The 19,251-nt window shown below is 42.6% G+C and overlaps 1 protein-coding gene across 1 annotated transcript in view; it reads left to right on the top strand.

The window, feature by feature from the left end:
• Positions 1–699: 699 nt before the first annotated feature.
• MSH4 (mutS homolog 4) overlaps positions 700–19,251 on the top strand; it is a 1,456,061-nt gene continuing 1,437,509 nt past the window's right edge. Inside the window, exons 1-2 of the mRNA XM_044086833.1 lie at positions 700–765; positions 1,017–1,081. Of these exons, the coding sequence (XP_043942768.1) occupies positions 700–765; positions 1,017–1,081 (131 nt within the window). The remainder of the gene's footprint in view (positions 766–1,016; positions 1,082–19,251) is intronic.

Below are 19,251 nucleotides of genomic sequence, written 5' to 3'. Positions count from 1 at the left end.
TACTTAGGATCAACAGTTCAGATTAATGGCGAGTGTGGAAGAGAGGTGAAGAAGAGAGTAAGGGTGGAGTGGGTGGAGAGGAGTGTCAGGAGTGATTTGTGACAGATGAGTACCAGTAAGAGTGAAAGGGAAGGTCTACAAGAGGGTAGTGAGACCAGCTATCTTATATGGGTTGGAGACAGTGACATTGACAAAAAGGCAGGAGTCAGAGCTGGATGTGGCACAGTTAAAGATGTTAAGATTTGCACTCAGTGTGACAAGGATAGACAGGATTAGGAATAAGTATATTAGAGGGTCAGCCCAGGTTGGACGGTTTGGAGACAAAGCCAGAGAGCTGAGATTGCATTGGTTTGGACATGTGTTGAGGAAGGATGCTGGGTATATTGGGAAAAGGATGCTAAGGATGAAGCTGCCAGGTAACAGGAAAAGAGGAAGGCCTAAGATATGGTTTATGGATGTGGTGAGAGAGGACATGCAGGTAGTTGGTGTGACAGAGCAAGATGCAGAGGAAAGAAAGAAATGGAAACAGATGATCTGCTGTGGTGACCCTTAATGGGAACAGCTGAAAGAAAAAGAAGACATCAGCATAATGTGACTTGACTTCCAAAAGAAATTCAATTAACAAATATTTTTGTTATACAGATTTGAGAGAGAATCTGAAGAGAAAGAACCAGTAAGAATCACACACACTTCATATTAATGCTTATCTTAGCACTTGCATCTCTTTCTGTGAAATACAGGTTCTGTTCCACTTTTTACTGTACGGTATGTACAGTAATTGGCGTCACAGTAGATATCATTCTTTAATTCTTTCATCCTAGCTGCCAGAAACTGATCAAATGTTTATAATGAAAAAATGCTTAAGGTTTTTAGACAAATTTTTGTTATGTGACTGCAAATAATTTTTGAATACGGAATCTGCTTTTCTAGAGTAAATTGCTTATTATGTTCTCTGGCCAGTATTTTTCTTTGTGTGTTTTTACAACTAAATTTATCTTTTTCACTGTCTTCACAAGGCTGCTTTGATGAACTGTAAGACACCTCTGCTGAAGGCATACTGCAAGTCTCTCGAAGACAACAGGTACTAAGATTCATGCATTCTTTATTTTTTGCATGTTTGCCTGTTATTAATGGTCCTTGTGCTATCCATTTTTACACTTTTGTGGTGAATACACTGAATTGTTACCATATTCATGCTCTAAAATGCTGTGTAAGTTTAGTAATTATTAGTTCATCATTTATAGATAAGGATCTCCCAGGATGACTTTCATCTTCAGTAATTCTTTGTCTTATATTTGAAGCACTAGACCCCTAGTGGACTACAATGTTTAAGAAGAGCAGCATCTGTGCATAGTATTAATACACAATACATGCTGTCTTATTGTGCAGGGCATTTGATGAGTTTGCCTGTGATCTAGGATTGGGAATTAATCTGCAGCACTTATGGAGCTTGTTGGGAAGTTATGGGGTGGTTTGCAAAATTTCTTCCATACCACTTATGTCTTGGACACTTGGAGTGCTCAACAGTGCAGAACTGTAGAAATGCAAGCTTCTAATGAAACTGAAGGATTAGGTGGAAGTAAGAACATCGGCATGTCATCGTGTCATTGTAAGTGCATATCAGGAGAAGGTTTAAGGAGGAAAAGTTCCTCCTTAGCGGTGATGGGACCCATAGAAAACTCACCGCAGGTAAGACTAGGCCCACATATGTTGTGTTAAGATGCTAAATAGAGACCCATGAAAGGTACACCAGAGAATAGAGGAGAAGTTCAAAAAATCTGAAATGAGGGGGGCATCAAGGATGGTCAGATTTCTCAAAAAATGTTAATTAAAAAATTGTAAGTATACATTATATGTCTTCTCCATCAGTTGTTCATCATTAGATCACTGTTGTAGTAGCATATAGCTATATGGGAAGTATCATGCCAAGGATAGGATGTCCAGATGGTATATGAAAGTTTTTGGGTGCCTTCCACATGCACCATAAATCTGCGGATGTTTGAGGGTGTGCTGGTATGAAAGCAGACATATGGGTGCCAAAATTTAGAATTTTCAGTCAATCTCTGGTTTCTCTCTGTCTTCAGTGGTTCGGCAGTCAGATTGTTCACTCTTTTGGGAATAGATAAGGACCCTGTTGGAGAATTTCCTTTTCTTTTTGTAGTAGTTCAGAAAACATTCTCTTTTTTTAAATGCCTTAATTAAATTATCACTTAAGACATAGACACACATACATTAATAGACATGAAAATAAACCATATTAACAGAGTTTTCATTTAGACACATTATACATTACACTTTCTTTATAACCGCTGTCTTTCAGTTTAATGTTAGAGAAATCACTCAATTCCTGCTTTCCCTTAAACCTCACTCCTCCTTCTGAACATTATTCTATATGTGTTTTCCCACAAAATCCATTTATTTGTATGTAATTTTCTCATTCCCTTTTATAAAAATTCCTCTTCCATTTATTTTATCTGTTTTACAATATTCAGTACTTTAAATGCAGTTGGTTTAGGTTTTGATTTCCATTTCTATTAAGTGCTTTTTTGGCAACTAATGGAATTAAGCTTAATAAGGCCTTAACCATGTCTAGGTAAGTCATATGCTGTGTCTCTGCTCAAAAAAAATAATTTCCTTAGTAACACCAATTTGCTCCCCCTATATTTCTGAAAGAAAACTCTGCAGGGACTTTTAAATCCTGCCAGCTCATTAGACTTCCAAAAAAAAAAAAAGAATGTCCCAGTTACCACTTTCTTCTCCATCACACCTCCAACATTTACTGTCTTCTTCCTCTTTCAGCTTTTCCCAATTAGGGGTTGCCACAGCAGATCACCTGTCTGCTCATGATTGGTAGTGGAGTTTTACGGTGTCAAGTTGCCAACCCGGCGCCCAACCTTCCACAGAAGGCACACACACACAGATGCACTCACACCTAGGGCCAATTTAGAGTATCCAATCCACCTACAGCATGTCTTTGGGATATTGGAGGAAACCGGAGCACCTGGAGGAAACCCATGCAACCACAGGGAGGACATGCAGACTCCGCACAGAAGGCACCCCAGCCGAGGATCGAACCAGAGAATGTCTTGCTGTGAGACAGCAATGCTAACCACTACACCACCGGTGTCTACCTGAGAAAAATTCTTTGAAGTTTGTTTTAGATATAAAATACCTGTACAAACACTTCCAAGTAGAAATCTTAAACCTTCTGGACTCTGTTGCATAAGTGGGAGGCATGCATTTGTCCTCCCATTGTTCCCCTGTAAATTGTTTTTTCAGTTTCTATTCCCAATATGTCTAACTTCCTTTGATTGATACTTATAGTTATCATGCAATATGTATATGCCTTACCAATTATACCTTATTTAAGAGCAGCGTCTATTCTAGATTTGAGTGAAAACTCTACCAGAGCAGTTCTATCCCTTTCTCTTTGCCAGTATTCTGATATTAATCCGTGATAGGGAAGGCAGTCTGTAATATGCAGTCCAACGTTCTTCTTGGCCTCTTCCCAGTCTATTACATTTTCCTCTCTAGTTATTTGCTCTCAATACCGAGGTTCCTTTGCCAGTTTTCTCCAGTAAACCCAGCCCCCTCTTCCCTAATTTCTTTACCCCTACCTGCAGTCATCCCTGTTGGCAAAATCTCCTTCCATCATTCCCATGATGGCTTAGTTCTTAGAAAACCTTATGAATGTAGTATTCTATTATGGTGGTTATTATTCTCCTTAAGGATCTGCATCCAAACTCCCACTCTGTCCATATTTCTTGATCAGCCTCCCCCCATGTCACTATCCCTTGCCGTTTTGAATTATAACCTTCTGCTTGTGTTTCATATATGAGCCTTAACTGTGTAGCTCTAAAGTACCTCTTCAAACCAGGCAATCCTATACCACCATAAATAATGACAGACATTTGAGTTTCAGACTTCATACCCTTCAGAAAATTAATGCTAATGTAAAAAAAAGAAGTTATGTACTCACCATAATGTTCCATGTGTGTTGTCCATCTTACCTTCTTCTTCACTGGTTGGGTTCGGAACCGATCCTCAGTTCCGATTCGACCGTATACAAAAGCTCGAGGTCTTCCACTGGTTCATGGCTGTATCCCTATCCCCTCTTGCCCCAGGAGAGCTCCTCAGATATTGTTTGCTGATAACAGATTCCCAGTGCACTGTATGATACTTTATAGAACAATGAAGAAGGTTAGAGAACATTATATGCCAATGTGTGACCGCTCAATCCTCCAAAAGCCAAAGGTTGGGGGAAGGAGTGTGGGATGTAAGAATGAAGGCGAGATGGACAACACATATGGAACGTTATAGTGAGTACATAACTTCTTTATGTGATGTTGTCCTATCTCGCCTTCATTCTTCACTGGTTGGGACAGCGTCCCTAGCACCATATTTCTTGGGTGGCTCACGGGAGAATATTGTTCAGAACATTGGACCCAAAGGAGGCCCTGTTCCTGGAGGCCAAATCCATTTTGTCATGAGTGATAAAGGCATGAGGCCTTGCCCATGTTACAGCAGCACAAATGGTATCAATTGGTAGTTTAGCATGAAAAGCAGAAGCTGCTATTGCTCTCGTAGAGTGACCCTTAACTTTACAGGGAAGATGTTTGTTGTTTGATTTGTAAATAAAGGTAATACAATCTGATAGCCATTTTGAAAGTGTGATATTAGAGAAAGGAGTACCTTTCTTAGCTTCCGAAAATGAAACAAACAATTGGTCAGATTTTCTAAACTCCTTTGTCCTGTGTAGGTAGAAACATAACTGTCTGTACTGTACATCTAGTTGGTGTAGCATATATTCTGCCTTGTAGCCTTAGTTGGGAAAGAACACTGGTAGTTCTATGGACTGATTTAAATTAAACTGTGAGCATACTTTTTGTAGAAAGTATGGGTTCATTCAGAGGGATACTCTGTCTTTGTGGAAAAGCATGTAGGGGGCTTTATCGATAATGCTTGCAGCTCTGAAACCCTTTTCGCAGAAGTGATGGCAATCAAAAGGATTGTTTTCCATGTCAAGAACTTTAGATCACAGGATGTTGCAGGTTCAGAAGGGGAAGAATCAAACAGGAGAAAACAAAGTTTAGGTCCCATGGTGGTAGAGGGGTCTTAATGGGTGGTCTTTGCAAATTAGTGTCCTTCAGGAAGGCTTTGCATAGCCTGTGAGACATCAAATTGGGGGCTAAATCACTCATATGAAAATCAGATATCTCTGCTAATTGGACCCAAATGGTAGCTGCAACTGCACCTTCATTAAATAGCTTTGTTAGAAATTCGAGAATAGAGCCTACAGGAGCAGAAAAGGGATCAATATGATTACTTAATGCCCGGGAAGAAAATCTTTTCCATTTGCTCATGTAAAATTTTCTCGTAGAAGCCTTATGAGACGAGATCAAGATATGTTTGATGGAAGGGGAAAGATAAGAGAACCTGGCTATATTTGGAATTGGAGCAGCCAAGCTGTCAATTTAAGGGTCTGAAGGGAGGGGTGGAGTGTTCCCGACACGTCAGAAGGTCCGGAACTGGGTCCAGAATCCATGGCTCCTCCTGGAGATAAGGCCAAAGGAAGGGGAACCAGACTTGATGAGGCCAGTATGAGGAAATTAGAATCTGATTGCTTCACAATGAGCTGGCTTTCTGAAGAAGTTTGGGTATCAAAGTAAAGGAAGGGAAGGCATAGATGAGACCCGAGGGCCAGTCGTGTACAAGTGCATCCCTTGATGACTCCCCTGGAGGGGGGATTAGGGCAAAAAAGCTGCTGCATTTGGCATTCATGGATGTGCAAAAAGTCACAGCAAGGCTGGCCCCATTTGCAGAAAATCATCTCCGCTACTTCTTGTGTTAGGGACCACTCGTGAGGCATCAGGATCACTCTGCTGAGTTTGTCGGCTATCACATTGGATTTCCCTGGGATGTGCATTGCTGTCAGAAAGTGATGGGAGGAGGGCGCCCACTGCCATACTCTAAAGGCCTCTCAACAAAGGGGGTAGGATCTGGTTCCTGCTTGTTTGTTTATGTACCAAACAACTGACATATTGTCTGTCTGAATTGCAATAGTCCCCAGAGGAAGAGAGTCCTGAAGTGCCTGCAATGCCAAAAGCACCGCTCTCATCTCTAGGATATTGATGTGCAAATGGAACTCATGTTCCTATCACCTGCCTTGGACTGTCTTGCCCAGATAATGCCCCCCACCCTATTTGGGAGGTATCCGTGGTTAATGTGGCTAAAGGTTGTGGAAGGACAAAGGGATGACCTGATGTCATGTGAGTGGAGTGAAGCCACCAGCGAAGCTCTTTCTTGCAGGAGTCTGTTATCAGAATTTGGTGAGACATGGGTAGTTCCTGCAACGACCACTGAGTGAACAGTAGCCATTGCAGAATCCTCATCTACATGTGTGCTAATGGAACTAAGTTTATCTTTTCTGCCATGGTTCCCAAGTGTTTCAGATCTGTTCTTGCGTGTGCCTTTTTCTTCAAAAGGTTTAAGACCTGATGTCACAGAACTAAAACTATTTCCAGAGTAATTTTTGCTATCATCTTTGTTGTGTCTTGATTTGCCCCTATAAAGACGATATGTTGAGATGGCAGCAAGGCAGATTTTTCATAATTTATTGTGATTCCTAGGTGACAGCAGAGAAGTAATGTGGTGTCTCTTTCCTTTAGTAGTAGATGCTTGGTGGTTGTGGTTAGGAACCAGTCGTCTAGATACAGAAACACTCAAAATCCTAGATCTCTCAAGCCGTGAACACTGCCATACACTTGATGAACACTCTGAGGGCTGTTGTGAGACCAAAGGGCAGAGCTCAAAACTGATAGTGACTGGCTCCCAGCCAAAAGCGTAGGTGACTCCTGGATGGCCTGTCCATTTTTATGTGGTAGTACGCATCTTGGAGGTCTGTAGAGCACATCCAGTTGTCTTTTCCCAGAAAGGGGAATACTGGCTGCAGTGTTACCATCTGGAACTTTGTCTTACTGATTTGTTTAATGTGGTGAGATCCAGTATAGGTCTCCAAATCCCCTGTTTTCTTTGGAATTAAAAAGAACCTTGAGTAAGTTCTGGATCCTATTTGGTCTGTGGGGACTGTTTGGATAACTCTTGTCCAGCAACGTTTGAATTTCTAGAGTTGCCTGTTCCCTTTGCCTGGGTGGAATGTCTGGGTTCAGAACAAAGGAGGAAAGCAGTATAGAGTAGCCACTGGATAAGATGCTTTGTAATCTTTGTCTTTCATTATTTCTAGCCAGGCTTCTGGGAACAAAGAGAAGCAAACCCCAACTGCCTCCAGAGTTGGACAGACGAGACTCCCTTCCAGAGTGTTGAAAGGGCTTACCATGGAATGAATACCTGTCGCCCTGATTTTGGGGACTCCCCCTGTCACATGAATGGCGTCTCCCATTACTGCTTCCCCCTCTGCCCCTGGGGGAAGAGTCACCACATCCATCTTGAAAAGCTCTCTTTGATTTTCAGAACCACATCTTTCCTCCTTTTTGACCTTTTGGGTAAGGCCTAGAAGGTAGTTAAAAATGGACTCCTACAGCAGAGAGATGTTTTCCTTCTTGATTGCACCTGCTGAGTTAACTTTTGGCCCGAAGAGTGATGAGCCATCGAAAGGGGCATTAACAAAGGTAGACTTAAAGGGCTCAACAAAGTCACACAAGTGCATCAGGAATCACCTCAGAGAAATTCCTGAACCTGCTGCCCTGCTTGCTCCATCTGCTGCATAAGAAATGAGCCTCATGGAGGAGTTAACCATAAAGTTTATGGTGGAGAGCTGTGTGTAAACCTTTTCTGAACCCCCCACAGCTACTGAACCTTGTAGAGTATCTCCTAGCTCTTTCAGAAGTTCTGTTTGCAACCTGGTAAAATGAGTTAGATAATTCAGTGACCCAAGTGCAAATGTCACCAAAGAGAACATGCACTTCCTGTATCTGTCCATCATACGAGACTCCTTGTTCAGTGGATGGACAGACGAGGACGTCTTGGAAAGTTTGCATCTACTGGGACACCCTTAGTAAGAAACTCCTTGTCTGAAGGTGCAGAAATAAACTTATTTGGCCTCTGAGGAACAGGTTCCACTGAGTCTGGAGACTCCCACAACTTTCGAAAAACTACATTCATGAGTTTGTTAAAAGGCAGGGACACCCAAGAAGTGGAAGGGTGAGATCCGACACCCTTAGTAAGAAACTCCTTGTCCGAAGGTGCAGAAATAAACTTATCTGGCCTCTGAGGAACAGGTTCCACTGAGTCTGGAGACTCCCACGAATTTCGACTAACTACATTCATGAGTTCATTAAAAGGCAGGGACACCCAAGAGGTGGAAGGGTGAGACCCCAAAGCCTCCAGGTATACAGACCCCTCCTCAGAATGGTTGATGGACTTCCAGCCACCTCTCTGCTTTAGGATTTCTAGGATTTCTGCAAAAGAGACATCCTCAGCGGGTGCCCGTGGGGACCCTTCCGATTCATTGAGGTCCATATCTGAAGTGATTGACTCCTCCAGGAGTCTAAATGCTTCCTCTTGCATAATCTCTTTCAAGGGACCTCTTCAGAAGGGTATTCTGGAGAGGTTTCAGAAGAGAGGGCTTCACCCGATGGGGCATCCTGAGGCTTTGAGTCTCCACGTCTGTGTGGATGTGATGGTACCGAGAAAGACACTGGGAAAAGAATGCCTGTTCCTGGGAGTGGAGTTGTCAGAGGTGACAGCACTCTCCTCATCACCTCAAAGGCCCCCCAGCCCTGATCTGAGGGAGCTCCCCATTCTGAAGAACCAGAAGGCAACCCCAGATCCAGGGGGGTTGGCTCTGAGGCTGATGTAGGAACCGAACTCACCCGTGTCAAAGCCCTGAAAGGTAAGTAAGGATCAGGCGACTGTCTGACCCGACGCCCATCCCCGGACCCGACTGGAGAACATTGGCTCCCAGACCCCTCGAGTTCATATGGAACCAAAGATATCAGAGCAGTAGCCAGGCCTAAAGATCCTGGTGCAGATCTCGGGTCCGATGATTCCACTACAACCAGTTCCAGACACTCAATTTCCAAGGTCCCAGACTGGACTGAAGGAGGAATTGATGGAGGGGGTAGTTTTCATCGACTCTGAATCCCTGTGGGTTGAAGTTGACAGCAATTTGGCCAGCATCTGTGTCTTCAAAAGTCTCTGCACCACAAGATCCACCTCATCATCGGAGAGGCTTCTGGATGATCAAGAGGTGGGAGTAGATCTGACTCATTGGAGCAATGGAGATCTCAGGGTTGGGGAGACCGGTTCCAGTTCCAGGGACCAGCTCCATATTTGAAACTCCGCCATTACTGAAACCACAGTAGGAGCCGAGGAGGAAGGTTTTTCGGGCCCGACAGTCTTCTGGTCCAAAGGAGACTCTTTAGCCAATTTCTTTGTCAGCTCTGAATGAGTAGAAGTAGTAGAAGAACTTTTTCCCAACTTCTCTGTTCTGGAAGACAGGGATTTTGGTAATTTTAGTGTACTCTGACCCTCTTCAATTGCCTCTGTGAAGGGAGTCTTTAGTAACCCTCTCAATATTAACTTATTTTTCCTTTCCAATAATACTCTGCTACTGAATGGATGGCAAATGGCACAAGATTCCTGCTAATGGACTACGCCAAGACAATACACACAGTGTGTGACTATCAGTTAAAGACATTTTTTGATTACATTTAATACACTTCTTGAACCCCAAGGGCTTGGATTCTTAAGGATCCTTAGACATTGTAATATCAATGGCAACCAACAACAAAAAAAAAAAAACAAGAAAAATTACTGCTATTAACAAAGAATTTTTTTTTTTGCAACAAACACCTCAGTTTTAGATAAAACAAGACTACCTAATGATAGAAGGGTAGGAAAGGAAAGAAGGCCCTCTAATTTAAATGGGTCAATGGTAGCTTTCTAACTAAAAACCTTAGTAACTACAGAAAAAGGTAAAGGGGTGGCAGCTCTCTGACTGAAAACTGAAGCTGCTTAATGAGAAAGGAGGAAAAAGGAAAGAGAACTTAAACAGGCAATGGCAGCCCTCTAACTGAAACGAGCTGCCGGTTTTAGTTAGGAACAAATAACAGGTACAAAAGGATTCTTTACAACACTCTCTAACTTAAACGGGTGTCTAAAAGGCAGGTAAAGGATAGAAGAAAGCCCTCTAACTAAAAATGGGCTTGAAATAATAAATTGAAGCTGGAATAGGGAGTACACAGGTCTAGCGAAGAAAAATGATGGCCAGAAAAGCAAAACAGAAGAATGAATTCTCTAACTAACTAGATTATTACTAAAAGGTAATTGTTAAGTCTTTAAACACCAAAAAATACACCAAATATAACAATAGTAAAAAGAAAAAAATTTCCAACTTAGCCAGAGCCAGAATGGAAGCACCTGATCTGTTTAGTGGCAAATGAGATTTGAGGAGCTCTCCAGGGGCATGATGGGATAGGGATACAGCCACATGCCAGTGAAAGACCTTGAGCTTCTGTATATGGCCGAATCGGAAATGAGGATCAGTTCTGAACCCAACCAGTGAAGAATGAAGGCGAATTAAGACAACATCACATCCTGTTATTCTACCAACCTTCTAAGTTTGTAAGAGCAAAATTTAAAATTTGTTCCTATTTTTGAGCCTTTGCCCCACTTTTATTTATGGCTTTGCCAGATTTCTTGCTCTAAGAGGTTGAGAGGTATGATTCCAATTTGTCTCAACCAGAATCCCAGAAACATGTTCCAAGAAAACAGAAGTGCAAACAGAATCACAAAGACTGATTCCTCTCCTAAGTCAGTCACTGAGGACAAGGATTTGGATGAGGGAGAAGGATCCACCAGATTCCTCCTGGAAGGCCTTACATTTGGTCATCATGGAAATGATGACTCAGAAGGGGGGGGGGTTTCCACCGAAACGTCTTCGGATGAGTCTGTGTTCCCTGAAGCTTTTGGGTCTGGCTTATCTGTGTTCTGGGCGGTTCCCACTTCAGATGCACTTATAGATCTTATGGTATGGAAGGACCCTGATATTACAGAGCAAATTCTTAAAAACCCGACAGAATTCTAGCAGCGCCATAGGATAGAAAACATTTGTCAAAAGGACCTCCAGCAGATACCATGGTGGTAGCAAGAGCCACTAAGAAAGAAGTTTCTGAGGAGAGTTCTGTCCATTCTCCTAACAGAGTCAAGGGCTTTGGACAGATTAGAGAAACGGACTTACATTTTAGTGATCTTTGTTGTCAGGCTATTGAATTACATACCTCACTTGGCATGTTTCCAGAGGGTCTTGCTCAAGGAGGTGTCCAAGTTTCTGTCAGGTGTCCTCAGATGACCAAAAAACTGTGGGCACCCAAATGTTTATCCTGCAACCTACATATAATGTAGCTATGTGCCTGCTATCCATTTCAGCAGATGGCACAGCAAAAACAGCTAGTAAAGGCATTATCATGCATTGCCATGCCTGGATGCAGCTATACAATTTCATGTAAAGCTTCAAGGTGTCCTTTATTAATGCCCCTTTCGATGGTTCTATAGTTTTTGGACCCAAGGTTAAAGACACATTTATCAGGAGTGAACAAGATGGTAACACCCTGTCTGTCATAGGAATCTGCTTATCCATGCCACAAAGATCCTATTCTAGGAATCAAAGAGGGGGTAAGAAAATGTGGTTCAGGAAATCAGAGTTTTCACCATGACACTCCTGATGATAGACCTCCAGAGGCAGGGGGGGAGGCAACCCGAATAGATGTCACCCCAGAGGCAGAGGTGGACTACAGAATCAGGGTTTCTGTAGTCCCTTCATTGAGAAACCCTACCAGCAGCCCTGAGGGGTTACCCGATTTCTGCACTCTGGAGGCATTGAGGGGGCACTTAACCTTACACCCACAAGCCTGGTAAATCATTACTTCTGATTCATAGGTGTTAAAGATAATCATCAGAGGTTATACCATACCCATTTTGTGTCTGCAAAAGAAATGATTAAATATTCCCTATACTCCTCCCAATCAGTTGGACTCTACAGCAACATAGGTTTCAAAGTTGCTAGAAAAAGAATCATTCAATAAGTCCCCCCCCCCCCCCCCCCCCAGGCTGGTTAGACTCTGGAGTCTATTCCAAGTTTATTTTAGCTCCAAAGAAGATAGGGAACCTGAGATCAGTACTGGACATCAGCCACCTCAATCAATTTATCAAACAGACTAAATTCTAGATGGTCACAATACAGTCCATTTTACATCTCTTGAGGAATGATGATTAGATTTGCTGTATAGATCTCCAAGATGCCTACTACCATATAAAGCTTCAAAGGCAGTCCAGGAGATGTCTCCATTTCCATTTGGGAGCCTGTCATTACCAGTTCATAGCACTGCCATTCGAGCTTACCACAGCCCCTCCCCCCAGTGCTCACCAAGATTATGGCAGCGGTTGCAGCTCCACTACGACTGCAGGGATCCAACTCTTCCCATATTTAGATGAAGGGCTCACAACTGCTATCTCCAGGAATCTACTGCACCAAGCTTTTCTACTCCATCTTGTAGATCAGTTAAGAATAACTAGCAATCATGCAAACTGCCCCCTACTCAACAAATAGAATTCATAGGATGTCAGATCAAAACAATTCAACAAACTGCTAAACTTACCACAGTAAGAGTACTATCATTATGACTGGTAACTTTTCAGGTAGTTCAGTATCCCTGTCCACAACCAAGACTAATTCTTCATCTCTTAGGTCTGATGGCCTCTACCATCACTTTAATACTTCTAGCAAGATACCACATGAGAGTGTTACAACAGACTCATTAGATCCAGCTATCACAGAGTTTTCATCCCTTCCATGCCAGAATCTGTCTCACTCAAGTATGAGGAAAGCATATAACATGGTGGATAACCTCTCTGTCAGTTGCAAAAGAGCTCCATCAGTTCACCGACCTCTCGCAGGCCACAGTAACTACAGACACTTCCCTTCTAGGGTGGGAAGCATTTTGAGGGGAAACCGGTCCAAGGAACGTCACATCAATACCTTGGAGATAAGAGCAGTGCTCCAATCATTGCAGGCTTTTCAGGACAGCCTACACAAGGGTATGGTTTACATCCAAATGGACAATGTCAGTAATATGGTACATCAACAAACAAGGTGGAATGCAATCCTATCCACTTTGCTAGGTGGCCATACAAGTATGGCAGTGGGAGATGTCACATTTTGGTAGTAACACACATTCCTGTAGCTTTGAATGTACTAATGGACAGGTTAGACAGGTCTATCCTATTACCTCACAAGTGCTCTCTCAAACATACAGTGGCAACAGAGATTCTCAGCCACTAGGGGAAACCTTGCTGTGACCTCTTTGCCTCCTACCTAATAAGTGCAACAGTTACTTTGTCATCATTCCTCCACAGGGACAGTCACCAAGAGATGCTCTAGTCCACACTTGGCCACTGGGTCTCCTCTGTGCATTCCCACCAATAACTGTCTTGACAAAATTCATAAAGGAAGCCACAAAGTTCAAGACCAAGGTGATCTTCATTGCCCTTTCTGACCCCAGCAGATTTGGTTCCCCTGACAGTCTTTTTTCTCCAATTACTGTTAACAAAAAGCATTTGCTTCATACAATAGATGTTCACAGACAGATTAGATTATACTTACACCATAACAAAGATGTTAGAATATCAGATCAACTATTTGTCTCCTTTCCCAAAACAAAATTGGGAAATCATGTATCAAAAGTTACACTCTCTTAAGTGTCTGTCAAACTGCATTTCTTTTGTATATAAAGCACAAGGTTTGTTTCAAAACCCAAAGCAAAACTCATTCTATTAGAGCAATTGCTGCCTCTACAGCATTCATGAAAAGAGTTCCTATTCATGAAATGTGTGCAGAGGTAACTTGCTCAAACGGTTCATGCATTTATATCTCATTACAAATTTTAAATGTAGTCTAGAGTTTGTGCATCCTTTAGCTCGGCCATTATCAGGAATGTCCTTCCTTGATACCACCAAGGTCACTTTAAGCAGCTTGGGAACCTGTCCCAAATACTAAATTGGACAAAAACAGACCATATTGGATACAAAAGTTATGTACTTATCATAAAGATGGAGTTGTGTTGTCTCACTTTCATTTGGTTCAACATCCCTTCCTCCTTCCTCCTTCCCCTTTCCCCCCTTCCAAATTGCCATCTGCAGACTTCTGGTACTTGGACAGGCAGGCCTTGACCAAGACCCTGTCTGCTTAAGGTCACATTGCTAAGCTTGGTATACTTAATAAGTTGTTCCTTTTTTCCACAGGAGTTTTTATTGTTATCAAGTTATTTTTTTTCTTTTTGGTTAAAAACAGCAAACTTGATCTGATGTATTTTAGGCAGAAGGAGATAATTGTGAGTAAGACAGGAGTGAGAGTCTCAGATCTAATGCTCTGGAAGAAGGTGCTGAGGTCAGATGTGATTGGATTCAACAACCCAAATATTGAACCGGAAGAAAATGAGACAAACGCGTATCTATCATTATGGCAAATATATCAATTTCATTTTTTTTTCTTATAGGCTCCCTAAGTTTGCAACATCCCTTTCTACTTTCTGTTGTCTAAGTGGTTGTGGTAAAAGTTTTTGCACTTTTGGAGTTCTTATCAAAAAATAGTTGCGTAACAGTATTCTTTCAAAACTCATGCATATTTTCCAAATACTCCATTATTTTCTCTTTAGCAGTCTGCAACTCCTCCTCCTCTTGATCTTTGAGATTTCCCTTATTCTTCAGTAGTTTAACCTTTGTCAGCTGCTCTAAATAATATGATCAGATGGTCCTTTTCATTCTTCCTCAACAAATTGGTTACACATCCAATCTTCAGATCCATCTCAGCCGCATACTTCAGACTTTGGATCCAACTCTCGAGCTCCTCCTTGTACCCATAATGTCCTACTCCATCTTCAGTACCCCAGATCTCATTTGCTGCCACCCTACTCAGATGTAGGGTCCTTCTCTCAGAGCATTTTGTCATGTTTTCATCTGTTTTTTGTAAGTGAAAGTTTGCTTTCCTATCTAAACTTTCCATCTGTTAATATTACAACCTCCCTCTTAGTTTCTGGTTTCACTTTTCAGTGTTAGGAGTAGTTACTATATTTTTATTGTATATTCTTAATTTGCCATAGTTGTTAATTTTTTTTCTTTCTAGCCCCTTTCTGTCCTTCCTACCATTTTTACAGGGTAAGTCTTAATTACCATTGCTGGTAATATTTTCTTGCTGTAATTTTTTCCAAGCAAAAAGTCTTTTTTTTATTTTTATCTGTCGACCTTTCCTTCAACTGTCAAGGTAGACAAGCCAACAGGTTTAAAAAATCCAGTTCTTGTAAGCACAAAATCCCTAACTCGGATGACAACAAGGAGTGCGTATATTGTTTTAGAATAGCTCATCTTAACACCAACTACTCTAATATGTGCAGCCTTCAATACAAGGGCTTTAGCTGACAGATGCAGCAAACTTACACTTAAGGTTTTCTTCCTTCCTCAACTACACCTTCTACAGGGGGCTCAAATCCCAAGTAAAACCTCAAAAACTACTTTGGAGTTTAGAAATCATTCTCCACTGAAGTCCTCCAAGATTTCTTTGGAACTGCCACCAAAAATTTAAAAACATTAGCTCCAGCCTCTTCAGACCCAAAGGTACACTCACCAGATCCAAACTCTTCAGATCCTAAAACTTCAGATCTGATTATTATATCAGCAAGCCATACAGCTCAGGTTGCAGATCCCAAACCCTTTGATCCGAAACCTAGTACATCATACACTCCCAGAGCTTGTTCATCCAAGTATTTGTTGGATACAGTCTCCCCTAGGCTCCATTCACCTTTTATGCAAATTTCCAAAAAGCATTCTGGGCCCCAGTCAACCACATCACCCATCAGGTCCTCTAGAAGTCTTTCCAGAGCAGACATTAATAGAATGATGTGAAAATTCCTCAGAGCTCGGATCCAGATAGAGTCATGGTTCCGTCCTCTATTGGATCCGTGAGTCTTCCAAACACTACTCACACAATGCTGCCTCCTTCTCTCATCTTTTCTTTGGTTTCAGAGCCCCACAATCTGACAGCTCCAGCAATTCCAGAGTAGGATCCTAAGAGAATTACCTCTACTCTGCCAGCTTCCCTGACCAGTTCTGCTCCTATTCTTTCAGATTGTAATGGGTCCTGGAGCTGAAGCATCGGCATCGGATCCAAGGGACTGGATCTACTGAGATGTTATCGGATCCATCCCTGCCCCTTGGAGCCGTGGCACTGGACAGCTTGGGTCCGGCTCCCTCCTCCAAGCATTGATCTGGTCAGAGTCATGATCTACCCATACTAGAAGTCTCAACTCCACATGGCTCAAGTGTATTCAACAGGGACAGCTAGGTCCACCTAGCTTTCAGTCAGTCCCCATAGATGAATTCCCCCTATCTTCTGATACTTCCCCTGAACATCCCCTGAGGAGATCCATCAGAAGAGGACATGCAGGAAAAGGGACATAGATTTCCCATTGGAATATCTCACTGCAGATACTGATTTCGAGGAAGTGGAAGGGTCCCCAGATCACAACCTGATGATGTCTCCTTTAGAAACATATTAGAGATCCTTAGACAAAAGGGCGGTTGGTCTTCTGATGATTCTTCTCCAGGGGAGTCAATATTTTTGGAGGCTTCAGGTTCTGGCCCATCTATGTCTTGGGTAACGTCCCCCCCAGAGGATGAGCTTAGTGATCCAGTCTCTCTCCGGGCATGGAAAGAGACAGATTCCATTGAGCCAATATAGGGTCAAACTGACAAATTCCTAGCTCCCCTGAATATAAACCTCACTGGAGTAAAGAAGTCCCAGTAGATGCTATGGTGATGGTGGCAGCCACTAAAGAGCTAGCAAAACTGAGCCCATCAGTCCACCTGTCAAACAGAGTCTAGAGAGCTGGACATATTCAAAAAGTGAGTCATTGTCTCAGCGACATTCGCCTTGAGGTCCTTTAACTATTTGGCACACTTTAAAAGAATATAGAGAGATTTGACCAAAGAACTATCAAATTCTCTCTCTCTGAGTCCATGTCTGCAGAGGATTTCAAAAGATCATCTTCTCAGCTGGCCACTCTTTTATCAGTTTCCAGTGCATCCATGAGGTTGATCTCTCACACAGCTGAAGGTGCCTCATAGGTGGCCGGTTCAGGCATTGCAGTAAGGAGGCATGCTTGGATGTAGCTATGCGACTTTGCAGAGCCTTTTGAGGTGTTTTTCATCAATGCCCCATTTGATGGAACATCTTTGTTTGTAGAAATCAGAGAGGTGGTAAGAAAATGTGGATGTTCTGTAGTCCTATCTCACCTTCATTCTTACATATGGGTTCAGAGCTGATCCTCGGCTCGACTCGGCTGATTACAAAGATCAAAGTCTCTTAGTTGGCTCGTGGCAAGGTAGGTATCCCATAGTGCACTAGTGAAAATCCCCAGATCTTGTTTGCTGTGTCTACGAGTTCAGAAGTGCTTCTTGCTTGGCCGTGGCTAAGTTGCATACTTTTTTCATTATTATCGTATTTTTACTGATATTTCTTCACATAAATAGCTAGTTATACTTAAAATTAGTCATAGTTTTTTCATAGGTAGTTTATAGTACTGTTTTTTGCTATTTACTTAGTGTTGAGAACTTGTTGGCTGTTGGGCCCTTTGTTGTTCTCTGTGGTATCCTTCTGTGTGCTAGTTTTTGATATAGTTCATATTAATGCAGGTCTGCATTTGAATTAGGACCTTGTTTTTTACTTTTTTCTATATTTAGTATATTGTGTGCAGTGTTGTTTGCCTTTTTTGCAATAGTTTACCTGCTGTTTAAGATTCTGGTATTTTCCGGCTTAGCTTTCTTTGTTTCTGCAGCTAGGTCTGTTTAAGTTAGAGGATCTAGTCCTCTGTTTAACTTTGACTCTTTCCTCATCAGGGCTTGGCCCATTTTAGTTAGAGGACCTAGTCCTCTGTTGTCTTTTTCCTTTGCATGTGTGTTAGTTTGTTGGGGCTAGGCCCTTTTCAGTTAGAGGACCTAGTCCTTGTTGTATTTGGCGTGTATCTCTTATAGAGCGTGGCCCGTTTAAGTTAGACGACCTTGTCTTCCTTTTTTCCTGTTTCATAGAGCTCCTTGTAATCATGTCAAAGGAATCAAAAGACCATAAACCTTCGGGTTTTAAAAAGTGCCTTAAGTGCTCCCAAAAGATGTCGATTACAAATGGTCACAGTAATTGCGTTTATTGCCTCAGAGCCATTCACCTGCAATAAACTTGTTCTTTCTGTCACTCCTTCAGCTGCAGAGCTCTCCAGGAGAGAAAGAACAAATTAATTCTGAAAGGTCTCCTTAAGCCTTCTTTCGAGGAGGGCTTAGCAAGATCTTCTTCATCTTCCAAGTCTCATTCATCAAGAAAAGAGAAGGTCAAGTTGGCCAAGAGACATTCTTCGGCACTGACTATTTTGTCTGAACCTCCTCAGAAAACATTAAAACTGGATAAAGCTTCTACCTCTTCGGCTCCACTGTCTTCGGAGTCAGTCAAGGTTGTCGATGTTGACACTGCAGTGTCAGCTCCAAGTTTTTCGGAGCCAACTACTGAAAAATTGCATCAGAGCCGGTCCAGAGAGCTTTTGTCAGTCTCCCCAACTTTACAATCTCCCATTTTACAGGGATCTAGGTCACCTACCCTGTCATCCAGACCCTCCAAGAGCCTTTCAGAAGAGGATGTAGAGAGAGTAGTGCTTAGACTCTTGAAGTCGTCTGCCTTACCCAAATTGTTGTTGGCTCCGACCCAGTCAGTTTCGGAGTCATCTGAGACCATTCTCCCTGTTGTGGTTCTTCCTCCGAGCCGAGTCAGGCCTTCGGAGCCTGTGATTTTGGTACTGCTTGTTGTGGAACCCTCAGTTCCAGCTCCCCTTTTGGCTGTCTCAGAGCCGAGTTCTGCTCTGACACCTTCAGTGCCGTCCATGGTGTCTAGGAGCCAAAGCTCACCAGTCGGCCCTGACAGGGATGCTTGGACCTGAACTTCTTCGGTGCCGAATCTACCTCTCGGTGCGTCAGCTAGGTTGAGCTCGGACCCTATATCCATTTCGGAGCCAATCCCATTGGAGCCAAGGACTACCCCCATTTCCTCTGTACTGGGGCTGTCTTTGGAGCTGGAGAGATCTGCATTCAAGATGAAGAGGACCGTGCTGTCCTGGTCATCAGCTCCGCACAAGAGTACAGATGCTCTTCCCCCTCAAGCACCAACCTCTGTCTCAGCACCTTCTCTCTCTCTTGGCAGCA

The sequence above is a fragment of the Protopterus annectens genome, chromosome 10.part0, assembly GCF_019279795.1.
Source record: "Protopterus annectens isolate FY-2018-M chromosome 10.part0, PAN1.0, whole genome shotgun sequence".
NCBI classification, from domain to species: Eukaryota; Metazoa; Chordata; order Ceratodontiformes; family Protopteridae; genus Protopterus; species Protopterus annectens.
Note: the sequence above shows the minus strand (reverse complement) of the source record. Positions and strands in the feature narration are given on the sequence as shown.